General features: G+C 39.0%; 1 protein-coding gene across 1 annotated transcript; it reads right to left on the reverse strand.

Annotated features, from left to right (window-relative positions):
* Positions 1-1,697: 1,697 nt before the first annotated feature.
* On the reverse strand, positions 1,698-15,760 carry LOC135462635 (ras-related protein rab-11.1-like). The gene is made up of 8 exons (XM_064739859.1): positions 15,728-15,760; positions 13,617-13,630; positions 11,878-11,972; positions 11,308-11,419; positions 8,755-8,838; positions 5,820-6,013; positions 3,603-3,683; positions 1,698-2,876 (listed from the first exon to the last, which is right to left on the reverse strand). The coding sequence occupies exons 1-8, from the start codon at positions 15,758-15,760 to the stop codon at positions 2,764-2,766; spliced, it is 726 nt and encodes a 241-aa protein (XP_064595929.1). The 3' UTR covers positions 1,698-2,763.
* Positions 15,761-16,197: the final 437 nt, after the last annotated feature.

Below are 16,197 nucleotides of genomic sequence, written 5' to 3' on the forward strand. Positions count from 1 at the left end.
GGCTGCCCAGAGTATACGGTAACAGCTTTGGCTAAATAATTATTTGAAACCTATCTTTATTTTTTGGCAATACATACAGTTTTTTGGCCTGTCCTTAGAATGTATCTTCACAAATAGTTCGTTTTCACCCCGTTCCCATGGGCATTTTCTGTCTCTGGAAAACGTCAGGCTTCACAAGTTTCTTTCTATTTAAAACATTTCTCCTGAAGATTGGTACCATCGAAACTCTTGATCTATGCAAATTAAAATTTTATAAAGCTATACATGTATGAAAATGCTCATCAATTTTAATAGCAGATGAGAATAATCTTAAATTTTTAAATTAGCTGAATGTTGTGATTTTTTGATTGTATGATATAAATTCAACTTATAAATTATAACTGTTGCCGAGTATGTTTTAGATATATGTAATTTTTGATTTACTTCATATTTTGTATATTTAATTTGAATAAAATTTAACATATTTGCAGGAAACGTTCAGCCTTTAAACGAGTTAAAGCAAGATGTGACTAAATGTAATAAAAAGGTCACATACAGTTCTAGAAGGCATCAAGATGTCCTTCAATTGTAATTGGGAAAATGTTTATGTTTTTTTTACTTTTTCATTTCGATTACATGTTGGTAATAAATTATTTAATACTTAAAAAAAAAGGTCGATATCATTTTAGGCAAATTGCAAGAAAATATAATTAGTGTTGGAAGAATATGATGTGCAGGTTGTATGCAAATATGTGACTTCACAAAAATAAACATTTATACAAAGGTATTTAAGTCTCAGTAAACAAACACTATACAAATATATTTACACATGTCAATATATATATATATATATATCACTATATACATGTACAAGAATTAATATCTCTCTATTAAAAAGCAATTTCTTGTTTAAAACAGTTAAGGAGGGTGCAGCACAAATTGATTCAGAAGTACAGCTGAGAGTGTACATGTACATGGCATCTGGCCCAAACTGGCCCATCTGTACAGCATGAAAACTTCTCATACGCCAAAGGCACTGGGCTCTCCAAAACAATCTTGTGAACAAATCCAGAATTCATTTTACTGTTTTCTGAACATAAGCTTGTTTGCAAGCTTGTTTAGGGAGCAAACAAAAAAAAAAAAAAAAGGTGGAGAAAACATAAAAATCACATGAAGTTCAGATGAAAGAATGCGAAAAGTTTTTTGTGAATGTGGTCTTCAACATGTTTATCAATTTTTCTTTAATGAGAAAAACACATTAAAATATTTTTGTATGCTGGGTATTTGGGACCACCTTTCTATATAGTCTTTAGTCTTTGGGTCATAATGTTGTAAAGGATGTCTATAACACATACTTAACAAATACATCTGCACTAGAATTTGGTATTTTTAGCTGCTAGCAACTGTGCTTAACCAGGATTTTGATCATTTTTATATTTTTAACATATTCATAAATACTATTATAATTCAGATTAAATGCATATATTTGGATATAAACAACAAATTCATATTGAAATATATTTATTAGAAATGCATGATATCCTTATTTAGAACATTATTAAGCAAGGATAAATACCCAAAGGTGATCTCACCACCATACATAAATATTTTCATATACCTTTTTTTTTTCTTAAAAAGAAAAAAATGAAAAAAAAAATATTAAAGATTAAATATGCAAATAACTTTTGATGCTCTTTCATCTGATTTTGGCATCATTTTTATGTTTTCTTCCCCTTTAAGTGTAAGCCATGTCACAGAGAGATGACCGTTAATGCCAGACTATGCGTTGAAGGACAGATATCCCCTACAGTAAGGGAACTTGAGAGTCTAATTTAATATATTGGAATACTATCAAACCAGAAAAAATAATTAAATATTAAATCCTCGTAATTTTGACATGCTTTGGCATTCTTGTGAGATTTCTCTCAAAAAACAAAGCTATGTAAATAACATTATAAAAACAGGTGCTTTTATTGTCATGGTAACAAACTGGGGAACTGTCTCATGGAGTCCCCAATAACCACTGCCTATTCTTGTAGAGACCTTTCTATCAATGAGACTTCAATTTTCAATGCATAATGCCAAGATTTGAAAAATACTGTAATTTTAGTCAGTTTTGCCTCAGTGACACCATCCTGATTTCTAATTTTTTGTCATTTACTAAAAGTGCTAATGTAATCAGTGCAAAAATTCCATCTCTTAAAACTAAGATTTTTAACCAGCCTTATTTAAAAATTCCAAATGATATGACAGATTTTTAGAAGACTCACAGTGAATACATAAAACAGAGGTCAGAACTTCTCACCGTTTTGATAAAACTGTCCCAAATTTCAGGTTGCTTTTAATACTGTCACATGTGGTCACATGGACTGTAAATTGGGAAAAAAGATTTTGGTGTATTCAAATGGGAGAAAAAAAATGGCAATGAAATAAAGCCATTGGATGGCGCCGAAAGAAATGCACACCAGTGTGTATGCAGAGCACCATCTAGTGGCAAAAACCGTCATCAAATCCTTCTAACTTCAATTTGTCAAATTAAACACTGATCCTCCACTGACGGCCCTCTGGTGGAGAGAAAAACAGCAGGGCTGTGTTTACACAGGGAACTTACTGTGACCGGCTAGGTAAAGCCCTGGTCCCATTCTGGGCACATTTAGCTGCTCCTTCGTGTACATGTACACAGTTTGGGACCAGGCGAGACAAACTCCCTACAGTGACAGGAATAGGTATAGCACTCTTCAGTAGGTAAGGAAGGAAAGTTATACAGCAGCCATATATTCTGTCTTAACAACTGCACGGTGTAAATGCCGATTCTTCTTCGGGTTTCTTCAAGTCTAAACTTTTATCCCCGTTCTTGGTGACGTTGGGTTGATCTTCAACTTGAGCCTTGTATATATCTGTGAAAGAAAATGGATAAATGTCATCACAGCAACAATGTTTATGTAGCAAGTAAGTGAAAAGACCAACAATGTTTATGTAGCAAGTAAGTGAAAAGACCAACAATGTTTATGTAGCAACAAAGTGAAAAGACCAACAATGTTTATGTAGCAAGTATAAAGTGAAAAGACCAACAATGTTTATGTAGCAAGAATAAATTGAAAAGACCAACAATGTTTATGTAGCAACAAAGTGAAAAGGCCAGCAATGTTTATGCAGCAAAAAGTGAAAACACCAACAATGTTAATGTAGCAACAAAGTGAAAACACCAACAACGTTTCAATATTTAGAATGATCTTGTAAGACCAACAGTGTTCATATACAGAAGTGATACATTCATGTAGATGTATATGGATGATTTAGCACAAATAATATAGCTTATTCTGATTGGTGGACTGTAGAATTACAATAAGTTTAAGTTTAAATTTGTCATAAATGTATATGAATCATGTAGCAATAAATGCACATATAGCAATAAATGCACATATAGCAATAAAGCAATAAATGCACATATAGCAATAAATGCACATACAGCAATAAATATACATGGAGCAATAACAAGTAACAAGAAACAATGAAGAATAATGGACAAGCTATTTAGGTATGACAGTCTCACATATTTCAATTTTCTGCTGACGATATGGGGTCACAGTTTTGATTTCATGGGGTCCTGGTCTATTACTTACCTACTAAGAGGTTGTTAAAAGCAGTTCCAACATTTGTACAATCCAAAGCTGAGGTTTCTATAAAAGAGTAGTGGTGTTTTTCTGTAAACAGAGAATTTACAAGATTTAAAGTCTGAGAAAACAGTAAGATAAAGAGCAATGCATGTATATTTATGTATATAAAAGAAAGCACTAAAATGAAGTATGTACTAGATGAAAGACCATTAAAAACTGCCCAGGAAAATAATTGGATTTATTTTTTTTTTTAATTTGTTTAACCTAGTAATAAAAATGGATTGGGATATTTTATTCTATGGTGGCCTTTTCTGACCATAAAAGGACCAGTGATATCACATCAGGTTTATGCTAGTTAACACTCATCAGAATGCTACACTTCATATATATATATCTATGAATGCATTTGCTGATTTGACCTTGAAGCAATTTGTTTCAGACAAAGAGTATAGATATGACATAACTGATATCTTCTGGGTCACAACAGACAAAAGTCAAATCTGACTTATTTAACACAATTTTACTTGGTCAGAAAAATTATAACAAAAATGATTCCACAGTTTTTAATCGTTTTTCATCTGATACATACTTCATTTTTGAGTGGTCTTTGCCTTTAAAGACTAATTGCGATATAAACTATCCATATATGACATTCAATTCTTATGCAATACAGCTGATTACAGACGGTTGGGTGAGATATTTAGAGTGACTGAGTGAGTGGGTGAGTGCTTGGGGTTTAACGTCGTACTTAACAATTTTTCAGTCATATGACGATGCAGGAATCCTTAGAATGCCTCCTTGTTGCAGGACGGATTTCTACCGCTCTTTTATCTAGTGCTGCTTCACAGAGACGCCTTACTGAAAACAAGTAACCCGCCCCACCCAAGCCATTATACTGATACGGGTCAACCAGACATGGCACTACCCTCTTAATGCTGAACGCCAAGCGAGGATGCTACAAACTCCTGTTTTAAGATCTTAGGTGTGACAACCCTGGATTGACTGTTGATGTACCACCCCTGAAGCAGGCGATTTACCAACTGTGCCAGTCAGGGTGGGTGAGACACAGAGATTTGATCTGAGAACCTCTTTACCGCCCTCAGCCCCTTCTCATTTACCCTCACCCACAAACACAACATTGTAACATCATTTCATGTATATGCAAGCATTGTGGTAGGATGAAACTTTGCAGAGCCCCGGGGAAACCCCCACAAATCCACAGGCTTCCACGAATGATCGGACATTCCAGAGAGAAAGCCAGCATGAGCGACGGCATGGGTGAGAGGCTCCTCGGCCCTGCTGTGGTAGTACGCTCACCACTAGGAAAAAGGAGGTCCTAATATTCTTACCACCCCACCCTATTTTTTTCTGATAGGGTTAAGTTACCTCCAACATCAAATTTTTGATGTATGGCCTTACAAACTGTTTGCATGTAATCAGATCTGCACCCTAATATAGGCACGGTCACATTGAGTGCACACATCATAACAGGATCACATGAGATGCATTCAAAAGATGTCTCATACATGCTGTAAACTAAGCCATTCAGTCTGATCTCAATCTTAATATTTATTTATTTATTTGATTGGTGTTTTACGCCGTACTCAAGAATATTTCTCTTATATGACGGCCGCCAGCATTATGGGGGAGGAGGAAACCAGAGTCCGGGGGGAAACCCACGATCATCCGCAGGTTGCTGACAGACCTTGCCACGTACGGCCGGAGAGGAAGCCAGCATGAGCTGGACTTGAACTGTGATGGCAGCTGGAGCTTCCTAACAGGCTGAGAGATTATGTACTGATGTGACTGGTGTTTGTGCAGAATACTTCACTCACATGACAACTCACAGCAACTGACTCGAGCAAATATCCCACCAGCTACAAGCTTTTAACCAATAATAACAAATCATTTAAAAGAAAAAAATCCAAAAGAGAAATTACCGATTTTATGCCATAAAGAAAAAAAACCCTGTGATTTCATGTCATCTTGTTCTAAGGACCCTCAATAAATGAATGGCTCATGTCTATATTGCACAGGATGTCAAAACTCTGAACCACTGATCAAGCCACTTATCGATCCACTGATCAAAACACTGATCGACCCACCTCAGGACAGACAGCACGGTTTATATAGTCTCGACCAAAAAAAAAAACAAGAAAACTATCGAGAGGGGTGGTTTTCCTCATGTACCCAAAACAAACAACTTTCTGGTTTATGCCTTACCTGCAAATATCCTGCCGTCATCAAGGGTAACTGCCCGTAAATGTCTCAGGTCTGTTTTGTTTCCCACAAGCATGATTCTGACACACGGGTCTGCGTGTTCCCGCAGCTCCTGTACCCATCTGTCCAGATTAGCGAAGGACTGAGGCTTTGTGATGTCAAACACAACCAGAGCACCCACGGCCCCGCGGTAGTACCTGTCATCATAATGAGGAATTAATTACCTGATTTGTGTGAATTATGATTAATTAGTTTGTAACTGAGTTTTAGAGAATGTTAGGACAGTTTCCTTTAAATGTCCTGTGCTTAAGCATTAACCTTAAATGCCTGAGCATTAACCTTTAATGCTTGAGCATTAACCTTCAATGCTTGGGCATTAACCTTCAATGCTTGAGCATTAACCTTTGATGCTTGAGCATTAACCTTTGATGCTTGAGCATTAACCTTTGATGCTTGAGCACACGCCATTTAAAGGAAAATGTCAAACTTGTCATTACTTGTCAAACCACAATGCTTTCACTGTTGACAAAAAGTGCTGTCAACGTTCAAATACTTCTATTTTCTGCGTTAAAATAATTCATAAAGTATTCTGATATAAATCTCTACAATAGGAATATGTAACGTTGTATTAAAAATCTCTGCAGAACATTGTGGCGTCATTGATTTATTCATCATAACAGGGTTCATCTCAAACCCAGCAGTTCGACACCGATTACAGTTCCCTGGTTCAACTAGCAGCCTAAGTTGATCAAATGTTTGACACCTGTAGTAATTTCTAACTCTCAACCACAGGTACCTCGTTATACACTTACCTGACACAGATTTTAACAAACAACCTCGGAAGTCAAGGAGACCAAAACATAACATTTTCTCAAAAATTTATATACAAGTATTACAAGTATAAGAAGTCATGTGCAATTTAGCCTATGATTTTAAGTCTATCCCATGATTCCTGGTGTCTGGTTGTGATTCTTGCTAACTGGACACAGCTGGGGGTCTGAGGTGTGTGTTCCCAGGATTGTACATATCAGTGACCAGTTAACACCCTCACACTTCACTGAACAGGTAACTGATAGCTCCAGTAGAATCACTACACAGAGTACAGGTATCTGGTGGGGCAAGTGAGTTGCCCCAAAGCACTTCAGCGAGCAACGAAATGTTAGCACTAAAACCATCCCTATATATCTTCTACCAGAATGGTTTCACGTATGGTCTGTGAGAGTATGTCGTGCCAAAACAGGCGGACTGAGGTTAGACTGTGAACCGGTAAGAAACAGGCCCACTTTGATAAGCGTGCAAGTCTTTCAAAACATCACCGAACAACAAATATGTGTCTAATGTAAATAAAAACCCATATGCGTTTGAGAAGATAATTTACAAATATAAATACAACACTTCACTGCTCTGACTTACCGCGATTAGATCAAACTTTACAGGCTTGCACTCGATGATCAGAACTCATGATCACACCTTACCTGTGTAGGCCTTGATGATTGTATGGAAATTTGGGGGGAGGACGTGCCAAACTATAACCTATTGAGTATTCAGAAACGGCTGAGTTGTATTAATATCATGGCTAATCCCAGCCTTTCGCACAGCTCTGGGTATAGTCTTTGAAGTTTCAACATAGTTTAGGAGACCCGTCAATCACAGCAGAGACCAGATCTGACCACTCGATGTTCAGGCAATTGTCTTTACTTCTACTCGCTGTAAATGGGTTACGTGTGTTGTGTGTGACACCCCCAACTCAGACTGTGTGGAAGTAACCGACCGGGGAAATCATTTTCGGCAAGTCATTTCATGAGTCAAAAAAAAAAAAAAAAATTTTTTTTTTCAACGAATGATGGACCCAAACTTGAGAACAAGTTATTGGTTTGTTCCTCGCCACCAATGACGTTTCAATGAGAGTCTAGGTGGACTAGTGGGTATATAATCACCCTTCTCTCAGTTCACGCCTGGGGAGTTTACCCCATGTGGCGAGGGCCAGCAGCCAGACCATCACTGGGGAGTACTACACAGCTAAGGGCTGATCACTCTCCACTGTCATCTCCTCCGGCAACTCAAATCGGCTAAACTTTACGGCTAGAAATTTTCGCCCAAACTCTATGTGATTTACGGTATTTGAAATTGAATGGGTACACATGTTCAAAACATGTTCATAAATCAGAAGATATTGTACACAGAAAATGGTTGTCCAAACATGTTCATAAATCAGAAGATATTGTACATGGAAAATGGCTGTCCACTACCTGGAGTCAAAAGTCATTTTGAAAAACAAAAATCATATATCATCTCAGAATTAAGAGGTCTTCATCTCCAAAACCCTATTTTGTAACTGAAGAGCTGAAGATGTCTTTATTCTGTCTTTATTTGTGTAGCATATCTTGTTTTTTCAAAACTTCCAAAAGTTTGGTTTCAGTAAAACAATGTTTATCAAGAAGATGTACTGATATCTACATAAGCATGACACTTCACTCTGGGCTTGTGGAATTTTCAGTGAACTAGAGAGCTGACCTTAATAAAAACCTTACCCTGATACCAATGTCATCTTCCCAACACTCACAATACCCTGAATTACCCTAAATGACCTAAAAATCTGACCACCAAAGAACACATCTGGAGGATAATAAATGTCATCAGATATTATTTTCCCAGAAGGATATCACCCTACCTTCCAAACACGTCTCAGAGCAGCTTTCTAAATTCAACAGAACTCCCAGAATGTGGAAAAAAGAGCAACGTGTTCAAGGATGAAATTTTAGGTCATTTAGGGTAACAATTAACAGTTTTTGTGAGGTTTGTTTATGCTCAGCTGAATGAAACACTGGTCCAGTTTGATCGCATGACTGTTAGAAGTCATCCAGGATCAACAAGCCATCGCAGTTATCACATGGTAATAGACACAAAAGATTTCAAATACGAAAATGTGTCTACTCACACACTGGTGATAGCTCTGTACCTCTCCTGGCCAGCTGTGTCCCAGATTTGAGAACGGATAGTACGGCCCTTGATATTAACATTTCTAAAACAACAACAACAACAGCTATCTCTATATATCAGTTAGAGACAAGTAGCTTATCTTGTGAAGGGGTCAATATGTCTTTGAGTGGGCCTATATTTCATGTTGAGTGATGGTAGACACACATGATGAAGTGTTCTTGTGACAGTCTTAGAGTCTATCAAGTCTTCTCCTCACGCTGAGGATTTATTGTGACAACATTTATGTATACCAGCTAACTGCAGACTTACTAAATCTGACTGAGAAATTATCTGTCATACAGACACGACAGATTTAATAATAGAGACCTTTAGTTAGAAGTTACATAATAACTGTAACATGTAATTTCTCACTTGAAATCTGAATTAGTTGACCTGTTCTAACTTCAAACTAAAGGTCTCTACTAATACTGCACTGGCTTTGAAAATGGTAGTGAATCTGTGGAAATCCAGTCATTGTATGGTTGCATGATGATATTATCTATGGACGAGAAAGTAAAAAAAAACTTTATGTTAAGACAGATAATATTGCTAATTAAAATATTTATTTGTTATATTACATTTTTTCACATATAATCATGTGACTGGCATAGGCATGACAAAGGTTGTGGCTTTGGAAGAGGGGGACTTTGGCATGGCCGTGAGAAAGGTTGTGGCTTTGGAAGGGGGGCTCTGGCATAGGCGTGACAAAGGTTGTGCCTTTGGAAGGGTGGGGGGGGCTTTGGCATAGGCGTGACAAAGGTTGTGGCTTTGGAAGGGGGGACTTTGGCATAGGCGTGAAAGAGGTTGTGGCTTTGGAAGTGGGGGGGGCTTTGGCATAGGCGTGACAAAGGTTGTGCCTTTAGAAGGGGGGACTTTGGCATAGGCGTGACAGAGGTTGTGGCTTTGGAAGGGGGGCTTTGGCATAGGCGTGACATAGGTTGTGGCTTTGGAAGGGGGGACTTTGGCATAGGCGTGACAAAAGTTTGGCTTTGGAAGGGGGGACTTTGGCATGGGCATGACAAAGGTTGTGGCTTTGGAAGGGGGGACTTTGGCATAGGCGTGATATAGGTTGTGACTTTGGAAGGGGGGACTTTGGCATAGGCGTGACAAAAGTTTTGGCTTTGGAAGGTGGGGCTCTGGCATAGGTGTGACAAAGGTTGTGGCTTTGGAAGGGGGGACTTTGGCATAGGCGTGACAGAGGTTGTGGCTTTGGAAGGGGGGACTTTGGCATAGGCGTGACAGAGGTTGTAGCTTTGGAAGGGGGGACTTTGGCATAGGCGTGACAGAGGTTGTGGCTTTGGAAGGGGGGACTTTGGCATTGGCGTGACATAGGTTGTGGCTTTGGAAGGGGGGGACTTTGGCATAGGCGTGACAAAGGTTGTAGCTTTGGAAGGGGGGACTTTGGCATAGGTGTGACAGAGGTTGTAGCTTTGGAAGGGGGGACTTTAGCATAGGCGTGACATAGGTTGTGGCTTTGGAAGGGGGGACTTTGGCATAGGCGTGACATAGGTTGTGGCTTTGGAAGGGGGGACTTTGGCATAGGCGTGACATAGGTTGTGGCTTTGGAAGGGGGGACTTTGGCATTGGCGTGACATAGGTTGTGGCTTTGGAAGGGGGGACTTTGGCATAGGCGTGACATAGGTTGTTGCTTTGGAAGGGGGGGACTTTGGCATAGGCGTGACATAGGTTGTGGCTTTGGAAGGGGGGACTTTGGCATAGGCGTGACATAGGGTGTGGCTTTGGAAGGTCAGAGGTGGGGGCTGTGTGATAAATTGGGACTGTACGAGAGGGGCTAGGGGGCAGGGAGGAAGGGATGATGGGGGGAGGGGTGGCATACAGACTATTGCAGCAAACTCCAGCAACACTGCAAAGACATCAGCACCTCCCCTCTCTACCCCTTCTACCAAATTCCCACTTTCCTTAGCACCACCCCTCTTCCCCTCCTACCCAATCCCCCTTTCATCAGCACCACCCCTCTTCCCCTCCTACCCAATCCCCCTTTCATCAGCACCACCCCTCTACCCCTCCTACCAAATCCCCTCTTTCATCAGCACCACCCCTCTACCCCTCCTACCAAATCCCCTCTTTCATCAGTACCACCCTCTACCCCTCCTACCAAATCCCCTCTTTCATCAGCAGCACCCCTCTTCCCCTCCTACCCAATCCCCTCTTTCATCAGCAGCACCCCTCTTCCCCTCCTACCCAATCCCCCTTTCATCAGCACCACCCCTCTTCCCCTCCTACCCAATTCCCCCTTTCATCAGCACCACCCCTCTTCCCCTCCTACCCTATCCCCTCTTTCATCAGCACCACCCCCTCTACCCCTCCCACCAAATCCCCCCTTTCATCAGCACTGATTGACAGACTGACAGGCCCTGTCGGTGGATGAAAGTTGGTGGATCTCCATTATGACACACGGGTGAACACAAATTGGATTTGAATCTCAAACCTCACAGGCCAGATAATCTCTTCATATAATGGTACATCTATATACACCAAACATTACACAAACCTGGTGGCAAACTCCACCCCTATAGTACTTTTGCTTTCTGCATTGAACTCGTTCCTGGTGAAGCGAGATAGAAGGTTTGTTTTGCCGACGCCCGAGTCTCCGACCAACACAACTAAAACAAAGATAAACTGCTTAGTGAAGCAAACAAAAGGACCCAGTTTCATAAAACTTCATGATAAAGTTTTTTTATCTTAAAAGGATACGTGAAATGCTTGATTTTCATTTTTTAATGCTGGGTATAAGATATGGACCAGAATAAGATGTGGCCAAACTGACAAAAGTGCGAAAATTTAACCTTCTCAGCTTTCTTCCAGGGACATAAAAATGGCTCAAACAACAAGCAGTTTCTCCTTGGCCCCAGCGGTCCAGGAATCAAAATAGACCGCAGTGGTGACGTTGATTGTCATAGCCGTCCAAACAACTCTGTGTGTTTGAGCATTTTCAGTTTGTTCATCGAGGACGTCATTTCTAAATATGTTCAAATAAAGCTGTACGACATTATATTTACATGTTCCAAATTCAGGACATTTCTTGGTGAATTTACCTCTACACTGAGCTATAAGAGGTTACCTTTCCAAATGAAGTCATATTGGTCACTCTCTCCGCTGAGCTCGCGGAAATCCTCCGAACTCGCTCCCTCCAGTGTGGTGATTGTCAGGTGCTCTCTACCAATCAAAATGTCAGGAATCCACCCCTAGCACCTCCTCTCTGTACCAAAGCTTGGTTTTTGTCACCTGATCCAGGTAAGATGTAGTCACATGGAAACAACTCTTGTTAGCGTTTTCTGTTCAAATTCTACAAAGATACACAGAGATGAATTCATCGACAATAACAGATACATGAGAAACACATAATAACAGATACACGATAAACACCTAATAACAGACACATGATAAACACCTAATAACAGATACATGATAAACACTTAATAACACCTAATAACAGATACATGATAAACACCTAATAACAGATACACGATAAACACTTAGTCACAGATACATGATAAACATTTAATAACAGATACATGCTAAAAATCTAATAACACCTAGTACCAGACACATGATAAACACAAAATAACAGATACATGATAAACACCTAATAACAGATACACGATAAACACCTAATAACAGATACATGATATACACCTAGTAACAGATACACGATAAACACCTAACAACATATACATGATAAACACCTATTTTCATGTATCAATTAACTTTTAATTGGATGTTTAAATCAAAGTGTACAAAAAGTCAGAAAAAATGCATGCCTAAAATGAAAGGCAATGAGAGAACTGTGTCCAGAAACACTTTAAATTATTTTCTTTATGTATTTTTTTTTCTCTCAAAAAAAGAAATTCCACAAAACTGATGTTTTCATTTGGCGGGGTTTTGAAACACAATATCCAGAAGTTTTTGATATTGTTTTGAGTGTCTGAAGATCCATTACTAGATTTGATCTGGATATAGTTCAGTGTATGTTATATTTAGACCTGGTAACAAGGCTACCAAAGAGCTCAACTGTATGAGACACATGAACGCAACACTTCAGCTCAATGAATGAAGAACTGAAATCATGAGTTTGGTAATTTGGTAATTTATGATAATTAATATTAATACAGAGCATCAGCGATGGAACATCCCCTGTGTGTCATTGTACTTTATATGCATGTAAAACTTCAGGGCAATACATACAGTATTTTGTAAATACCAACCCTAGCATTTTGTTTAACAGATATTCTAATACACAATATTTTAAGTCAGGAATTCAGTAATTTACGGTATTAAACATGCACACTGAGTCAATGATGGGAAATGACCCCCATCACCTCCGTGCTATTCAGCTCTACATGTGTGAAAAACTTTGTTTAACAATGATTCTTATACATAATACACTAAATCAGGAATTCAATAATTTATGGTATTTAATATGTACACACGGAATCAATGATGAAATACACCCCCCTCCAACAATTTCCCCCCCTCCTCCCCTCCACCTATGTGCAAGCTCTGAGCTCAATGCATACAGTACTTTTTACTTACAGTAAGAAACCACCAAGCATTTTGCTTAACACTGATTCTTCCACACAATACAGTCACTAAGTCAGGAAATCATTAATTACAGCACTTGATATGCACCCATCCAACGATGGAATGTCCGCCTCGTGCTATTTTGCTCTACATGTGTGCCAACCCTGAGCTCAACACCTGCAGTACTTTTTAAGATAGCACCCCTTACATTTTGTTTAACATTGCTTTCTCTATTACTGGACGCAGACTCGCGGGCTACGACATAAGCTACACCTGTACCTTATACAGGTGAGCTAAAAATAGAACAAGAACTATTCTGCACACAAAAAATTCTCATAAATGAAATGATGTGAAGTCATATCACGTAAATTCTCATGAATGAAGTGATGCAAAGTTATATCACGTAAATTCTCATGAATGAAGTGATGCGAAGTCATATCTCGTAAATTCTCATGAATGAAGTGATGTGAAGTCATATCATGTAAACTCTCATGAATGAAGTGATGCAAAGTTATATCACGTAAATTCTCATGAATGAAGTGATGGGAAGTCATATCTCGTAAATTCTCATGAATGAAGTGATGTGAAGTCATATCATGTAAATTCTCATGAATGAAGTGATGTGAAGTCATATGTAAATTCTCATGAACGTGATGTGATTTTTTTTTTTTTTTTTTTTTTTTTTTGATTGGTGTTTTACGCCGTACTCAAGAATATTTCACTTATACGACGGCGGCCAGCATTATGGTGGGTGGAAACCGGGCACAGCCCGGGGGAAACCCACGACCATCCGCAGGTTGCTGACAGACCTTCCCACTTACGGAACGTGATGTGAAGTCATATCACGTAAATTCTCATGAATGAAGTGATACGAAGTCTTATCACGTAAATTCTCATAAATGAAGTGATGCGAAGTCATATCATGTAAATTCTCATGAATGAAGTGATGCGAAGTCATATCACGTAAATTCTCATGAATGAAGTGATGCGAAGTCATATCATGTAAATTCTCATGAATGAAGTGATGCGAAGTCACATCACGTAAATTCTCATGAATGAAGTGATGCGAAGTCATATCATGTAAATTCTCATGAATAATGTGATGCGAAGTCATATCACATAAATGTGGTCTGAAAGGGCCACCGTACATTCTCCTATACTTTATATTATGCTTTTATGGTGCAATAATGATTCTAATAAAAAGCAAATGAAATTTTGGAGTCAGTTTTGGTTGGCACTTTGAATAGCCCTAACTTCATCACATCATTTATGTTCTCCTCAGATAATAAGGCAAAAGAAAAAACAAAGAAAAAGAAACACTAAAGCATTTTTTTTTTAGTTAAATATGCACACATTTATTATCAATCTTATGCTAATAACGATTTCTTTGTGTCACCAAAGATGCAAGCTTAAAAAAAAACGTGCAAATTATTTCTCTATACATCTCTAAGTCTCTCAGAATGTTTCAAAATATTGATTTGTTTATTTATTTGATTGGTGTTTTATGCCGTACTCTAGAATATTCCACCAATATGACGGCGGCCAGCATTACGTTGGGAGGAAGCCAGCATGAGCTGGACTTGAACTCACAGCGGCTGCATTGGTGAGAGGCTCCTAGGTCATTACGCTGCGTCAGCGCACTAACCAACTGAGCCAGGGAGGGAATTAGGGTATATGTATTTCGTTTCACTTATTTAACTGGTGTTTAAAGCTGTTTAAACATTTGCCACTTGCACATATGATGATGGTCTGATGTCGTTACTCATGCTCTACGCCACTGTAAGTACCTGAGCCTATTGGTACAAAAAATATTTGTTGTTATTTGATTGCTGTTTAGTGTTCAATAACTTTTTTACTTATATCATCAAGTGGGTCAGTTTAATGTGTTGAAAACCTGAGTAATTCAATGATGGTTTGATGTGTAATGGCTGGGTTTTCCTGTTAAAAAACCACCTAATCCCCGATGTTTACTGTGACTACCAACTGGGGAGTTTCCCTCCTGGCGGTATAGACAGGGCTCATTTAGCACCCTGTCACATCATTTTGACAAATCTACACTTGTTTTGACTTACTAGGGAATTTGTTCACACCAAATGTGGGTTTGAGTTGTTGATGTCAGAGAAATTTTCTGCATGGAAGTAGGCTGGACCGATATGACTGATGTTGTACACGGCATAATGATAATTTTAGCTACGTGTAGCTTAATATATTTATTTATATATTGGGCATTTTACACCGTACTCAAAAATATTTCACTTAGACGACTGCGGCAGCATTACATGGTGGGAGGAAACCACGCTGAGCCCTAGGGAAACCCACGATCATCTGCAAGTTGCTGACAGACCTTCCCACGTACAGCTAGAGAGGAAATCAGCTGGACTTGAACTCACCGCACCCGCCTTGGTGAGAGGCTGCTGGGCCATTGTGCCCTACTGGCATGCTGAACCCCATGGCCACAGGGGCCCCATGTGTGGCTTGAGCCACTGTAATTCCAGCTGATTATTTTAAACATTGCCTCCTATATGTATGTATAGTGCTTTAAGCTTGATAGCTCGTAAATACAGGCATCTGTAGGCCTATGTGTTTTTCCCCTCACTATGTTAAAAACTTAATTTCTGCACTAGTTGTCTTACCAATTAATTTTAAATGAAGTAGGCCTCGGTGTGTTTTTACGTTCCAATTTACACCGATGTGTCGGAATTCCTTTCACGTGTAGGCCTACATCTACGTCGACATGCTAGCTCTCATTCATGCTATTATTTTATGGTTCCCAAAATAGCGAAAAAAAATCGATGTTGGCATATTTTTAGCCATAAAACCTAGCCGGGCTGAACGTGTGACTTTGCCTAGCTTTTTAAGA

The sequence above is a fragment of the Liolophura sinensis genome, chromosome 2 (genome assembly GCF_032854445.1).
Source record: "Liolophura sinensis isolate JHLJ2023 chromosome 2, CUHK_Ljap_v2, whole genome shotgun sequence".
Lineage (NCBI taxonomy): Eukaryota > Metazoa > Mollusca > Polyplacophora > Chitonida > Chitonidae > Liolophura > Liolophura sinensis.

What these genes read in the sequence shown, in the direction of transcription:
- LOC135462635 (XM_064739859.1), bottom strand. Translation starts at nt 15,760, where the DNA reads ATGGCCCAGCAGCCTCTCACCAAGGCGGGTGCG. An exon ending in TACAGAGCTATCACCAGTGT is followed by an intron (nt 6,014 to 8,754) that starts GTGAGTAGACAC and finishes TTATGATGACAG; the next exon opens with GTACTACCGCGGGGCCGTGG. An exon ending in TGACGGCAGGATATTTGCAG is followed by an intron (nt 3,684 to 5,819) that starts GTAAGGCATAAA and finishes CTCTGTTTACAG; the next exon opens with AAAAACACCACTACTCTTTT.